Source organism: Chaetura pelagica, unplaced genomic scaffold (genome assembly GCF_000747805.2).
Source record: "Chaetura pelagica isolate M959 unplaced genomic scaffold, ChaPel_1.0 scaffold676, whole genome shotgun sequence".
In the NCBI taxonomy this organism is placed as follows: Eukaryota; Metazoa; Chordata; class Aves; order Apodiformes; family Apodidae; genus Chaetura; species Chaetura pelagica.
This window is the reverse complement of record NW_009953724.1, coordinates 591414-596978: the sequence shown is the minus strand read 5'-3', so window position 1 is coordinate 596978 and position 5565 is coordinate 591414. Positions and strand designations below refer to the sequence as shown.

Below are 5565 nucleotides of genomic sequence, written 5' to 3'. Positions count from 1 at the left end.
GGTGCTGCTCAGATGATGCCAGCAGGAGCAAAGACTGGGGTGACACAGAGGGACTCTGCCATCTCCCAGCCACAGGACAACGGGGCACAAACACTCTCCCGGTCTTCTTCTGTCTGTGGTGGCTTTCCCTGGAGGAGCTGGATGGTTTTCCTGCAAGTGGGAGACACCCGAGGGGGAGCAAAGGGGAGGAGACCCCCCTAAAATGCTGTGGGGTGGGCCCAGGGAACAGGGGGCTGCAGGGCTCATACACCCCCCCCTCCCAGAGCTGAGCTGCCCCAGGGAAAAACTGGCTGAAGTTTCTCCATGTTTAAAAAAAGTTAAATGTTGAGTTTTGCCTCAGAGGCCAAGTTTTCACCCCGAATCTCCAGGTTCTGGGACTCGGATTTGACCTTCTCCCTCGGGCAAGGAGCTGGAGGGAAAACCAGTCCCTCCCATGGGATTCAGCCCCGCTCCCTCACCCTTCTCCCGTGGGATTCATCTCTTACCAGGCCAGGCGGGACATGGTGTAGGTGACCCGTGGCTGGGGACCCCCCGTGGGTGGGGAGGGGCTGGTGGTGTAGGCCCCCATGTCCTCAAAGATCAGCCAGTCTCCCACCTGCAGCTCAGGCAGCTCCAACCCGTCGGCGACATGATCCTCAGCGTGGCCGTGGGGACCCCGCAGGCTGCTGCTGTGGGAGGGGGGGTCTGGGCAGGGTCTCTGCAGGGGACAAGGACACAACAGTGCCCGTGACCTGCCCTGCCTCCACCAGGAGTCCCCACAGATTCTGGACATAGCCCTTCTGGTAGCCACCATGGCCTCTGCTCTGGCATGGAGCCGTGGGCCAGCCAGGATGTGAGGTAGAGCAGGTTGGGTGAGGGGGTGGGACACCATGTGAGGGACCCTCTGGGGTCTCCTTGACCCAGGCCAGACCCTCACCTTGTGCAGCCGGGGCCTGGGGCAGGGGCTGTCAAACAGGAGGCAGCTGAAGGCACCATAAATGCCATCACTGAGGTGGTACACGAGGCTCTTCTTGCTACTAGAATCTTCCTCTGGGAGGGAGGAGGGGGGAAGAAGGAGGACTCAAGGGGGGTTTTGGCACATGGGTGGGCTCATCCCACCATCCAACTGTCCCACCATCTCACTATCCCACCATACTCAGTTCTACCATCCCACCATCTCACCATTTTACCATCCCACCATCTCACCATTTTACCACCCCACTGTCCCACCATCTCACCATCCCATGGTCCCACCAGCTCACCAGCCCACCACCCTCACAGTCCCACCACCCTCACAGTCCCACCACCCCACTGTCCCACCACCCTCAGTCCCACCATCCCAGCCCACCCACCATCAGAGCTGGGCTGTTCTGCAGGAACCTCCTCCCTGCCCGTGACGCTGGCGGCGAAGGTGAAGGCAGAGCTGACATAGTACCTGCCAGGTCTGGCCAAGATCTCCACCCCACAGCCCTCTGGGAAATACAAGTCCAAGGCCGAGTTTATCCCAGCAGCAACCTGGATGGGAAGAAGATGCCCCCAACCTGGTTAGCTGGGTCCTTCTGCAGGGACCCAGACCCAGGGGACAGCCCCAGCCTGGCTCTGCCACCCACCTCTTCGAAGCGGGCTCGGGCGCCCTCGGTGCCAGGGAATCCCCCCCCGATATCCAGGAGGTGCATCTGGAAGCCCAGCTCTGTGCCCACCTCAAAGGCCAGCTGTGCCACGGCCACTGCCCGAGCCAAGGTCTGGGGCTGCAGCCCATGGCTCCCCAGGTGGAAGCTGAGGGAACAGTCCCAGTCCCTGTTCCAGCTGGGCTCTGCCACCCCCGGGAGCAGCTGGGGGACACGGCTCTGGGATCATCCCTCCCTGGGAACAGTTTCTGTGCCCCCCCCGCACCATCCCAAGCCAGACTGAGCCCCCCAGATGCTCTCTGAGGGACAAACCTGCCCCAGATTGGTCCCAACAAGGGTCAACCTCTCCAGGTCCAGCCTCCACCTCCCTCCTAGCCAGGGCAGCAGGTGGCTCCACAGACCCCTGCATTGTTCCAGCAAGGCAGAGCTTCCCAAGTCCCCTTCCCTATGGAAGAAGGACCATGTGCTGTACCTGATGCCAACCACCTCCAGAGCCTGCTCCTTTGCCATCTCCAGCAGGTGCCGGCAGGACTTGAGTGTGGTCCCAAACATCATGCTTGGGTGGGCAGAGGGGCTGGAGTCAGGAGCAACACCCAACAACATCCTGCAGAGCAAAGCCACACGGCCATGAGGGGCCTTCACAGAGACACAGGGGGGTTTGGGTTGGAAGAGACCTTAAAGATTACCTGGTCCCACCCCCCTGCATGGGCAGGGACACCTCCCACCAGCCCAGGTTGCTCCAAGCCCCATCCAACCTGCCCTTCAACACTGCCAGGGATGGGGCAGCCACAGCTTCCCTGGGCAGCCTGGGCCAGGCTCTCACCACCTTCACACCCAAGAATTTCCTCCTCATGTCCAACCTCCATCTCCCCTCTGCCAGTTTTGACCAATTTCCTCTCATCCTGTCACTACTTCAGGCCCTCTGTCACCAGTGTCCCCAGCTCCCTCCAGCCTCCAAGGATGCTGCCAGACACCTACTTGGCACGAGGGTGGTTTCTGGCCACCTTGCTCAGCTCCACCTCGTTGTCAAAGGTCATCAGCTCCACACCTTGCTTGGCTGCATATCTGAGGTGGGCAACCTGCTTGCAGGGGCTGCTGTAGAAGACCTTGTCAGCTGGGACCCCGATGCTTTGAACCCGTGCAATCTCTGCCTGCAGGGAAGCAGCCCTGGTGTCAGCAGGTCTCTGGGCCACCACCAACCCTGGGCCTCAGCCAGCCAAGCAGGGGACAAACTGCCAGCTGTGCAGCCTGGGCTTTTCCAGAGCTCCAAGGGATCAGGGTGGACTTTGTCCTGGCAGGGGCAGGTTGCAGCAAGATCTTTACAAGCAGCAATGAGACCAGGAGGAGGGGAAAGTGGCGGGTGAAGCAGGTTTGGTGCACGTGTCCCCTGGCACAGCACTTGTCTGAGCTGTCACCACTCTTTGCACTTTCTCCTCCTGGTCACACGTCCTGGTTGATTAGGTAGGAGTAATTGGCTTAACTTGGGATCCTCCCTGGGGAATCTGAGCATCTGAGAGGCAGGAGGGAGCAGGGAGCTTCAGGCTCAGCCTGAGAGGCACTGAGGGTTGGGTGGCTGCAGCACTGGCACCCCAGGGACTTGACTTGGCACCAGCCAGGCCAGCCAGGACACCCAATTCCAGAGTCAGGAATATCAAAGGGAACAAGCCTGAGCCACCAGGCAGAGAGCACAGGGAATTCTGGGCTGTGCTGGGAGGATTTTGACAGCAGAGGGAGATTCCTGCCTGTGTCAATGGCACCTGGTGAATGGAAACTTAGGGAAAGGGGGTGAGCTCTGCCACTGTCCCCAAAAAATTCCCAAAGGATGCTGACTGGAGCTATTCTCCCATGACCCTACCTTGTTGGCACAGGCAAAGCCTGTCCCCAGCTCTGCCAGCAGCCTGAGCACCCCTTCACTGCTGTTGCACCTGACTGGGAAGTAGGGCTTGACACGAGGCAGGGCCTTCAGGAAACACAGGTGCTTCCTCACCATGTCCCCAAGGTCTGCCACGAAGAAGGCTTGCTGGTCACTCTAGGAGAGAGCCAGAGTGAGCAGCTGTCACCTCCCCACAGTGGCTGCTGGGGAGCAGCAGAGCCACCAGCCCTCACCCCCTGGCACAGCTCCACGAGGAGGTTCTCCAGGAGGTCTCTGGTGGTGAAACCCTCCTCCACCATCCTGAAGTTGGACTCGTCCAAGTACCCATTCATGGTCAAGGTGTGACAATGCTAGTTGGAAGCCTCCTCACAGAGGGTATAGCTCCTGGGTAGGGAACACACTGGAAAAAGAAAAGGAGAATTAGAGGAAAGGATCCAGAAGGTCTACCAGCACCCCGAGGTGCTCCCTGTCCCTCCCATCCATGGCTGTGCTGCCCAAGGGAGCTTCTCTGCTGCTCTCCTCCCAGCCAGCACCTCAGCTGAGAGCTCTGCTGTGGGTTCATAGAGTCAGAGAATCACAGAATGGTGGGGGTTGGAAGGGACCTCTGGAGATCAGAGTCCTGCCAGAGCAGGATCATCTGGGGCAGGTCACACAGAAATACATCCAGACAGGTCTTGAAAGAGAAGGAGCCTCCCCAGCCTCTCTGGGCACCTGTCCCAGGGCTCTGTCACCCTCACAGTCAAGAAGTTTTTCCTCATGTTGAGGTGGAACTTCCTGTGCTCCAGTTTGTGGCCCTTGCCCCTCATCCTGTCACAGGGCACCACTGAAAAGAGACTGGCCCCTCCTTCTTGCCACCCACACTTTGGGTATTTATGCACATTTAGTAAGATCCCCTCTCAGTCTTCTCTTCTCCAGACTAAACAGCCCCAGGTCTCTCAGCCTTTCCTCTTTTAACAAAAAAGAGTTCAAGCATCTTCTCCAGGGGGAGGAGACACAGTTCCCTGCAGCTCAGAGGTTGTTCAGGCACCCAGCAGCCCTGTCTCCTGCAGCAGCAGCTCAGGCACCAACACAGTTCACAACAAACCCAACTCCACTGCAAAGGGGACAGCCTATCAAAACCAGGACACATCCCTATGTGCTCCAGCTTGTAGCTAAATCTGCTGCACGGGGTGACATTCCCTTCTAGTTTCCAGTAGTTGGGGTCCCCCAGATCCCTCCAAGCCCCACAGAAAGGGAGGCACCTCTAGAGAGCACATCACAGGCCACTGGCTGACCTCGGGGTGCTCTGGATCCGTGTTGTGCTCCCAGTTTCACACTCTGCTGTGATACAGGGTGTGGAACAAGGGGACAAGTTGAGCTGCAGGGTGTTCCCTGGCTCACACACTTAGCAGAGCTTCAGCTTTAAGCTCAGACACAATCACTTTAACAATCTCCTCCCCTGGTTCCAGCCCAGCCCATAACCCAAGGAGGTGAAAACCTAGCATGAGCTTGCAGGAAATATTTTCACTCCAAGAATCCAGGTCTAGCTCCAGGGCTTTTACAGGAACATGGTCCCTGTGACTTGCAGAGCATTCCAGAGGGGCACCAGGAGAAGACCACCAGGACCTGGACTGACAGGGTGTTTTAATGCATTAAGCAAACCCCACCAGCAAATTCCAGAGATGGGGAATGGGGAGAAAATCTGGGCTTTGAAGCTCTTAAAGCTTCAAGCTTGGAAAAGGAGAGCAAATCCTCCAGTTTTATCCTACACTCCCCAGAGACATCACTAACCAGCACCCAACCTGCCCTGCTTGGGCACAGAAATGATGAGAAATTGACTGAGTGGTTCCTGCCAGCCCTGGGGACCCCCGGGGTGCCCAATGTCTGATTCCTGGGTGAAAGGGCCAGACCCCCCCTCCCCGAGGAGGGCCAAGCTCCTGCAGCACCCCTAGGCTGTTGCTGGGGGTCCCAGGTCCCTGGGGAGGAGCAGTGCAAGGGGTTAAGCAGGGGAGAGAGGTGCTGATGGCAGGATGCCCTCCATGCACCATTCCCAAAACTCAACATCCACCCAGCATCTGCAGGCATCCCCCCCGCAGGCCCCTCCTC

General features: G+C 58.5%; 1 protein-coding gene across 3 annotated transcripts; it reads right to left on the bottom strand.

Annotated features, from left to right (window-relative positions):
* Window positions 1–8: 8 nt before the first annotated feature.
* AZIN2 (antizyme inhibitor 2) lies at window positions 9–3812 on the bottom strand. Of its 3 annotated transcripts, none has more exons than XM_010000572.1 (9): window positions 3704–3812; window positions 3463–3623; window positions 2586–2758; window positions 2080–2211; window positions 1590–1755; window positions 1332–1494; window positions 917–1029; window positions 486–697; window positions 9–150 (listed from the first exon to the last, which is right to left on the bottom strand). In XM_010000572.1, exons 1-9 carry the CDS (start codon window positions 3810–3812, stop codon window positions 9–11), a joined length of 1371 nt encoding a protein of 456 aa, XP_009998874.1. The 3 variants fall into 3 exon arrangements, with proteins under 3 accessions (XP_009998874.1, XP_009998872.1, XP_009998873.1); XM_010000570.1 differs by having other exon boundaries at window positions 3463–3636; window positions 3708–3812; XM_010000571.1 differs by having other exon boundaries at window positions 3463–3636; window positions 3714–3812.
* Between the last annotated feature and the right edge of the window lie 1753 nt (window positions 3813–5565).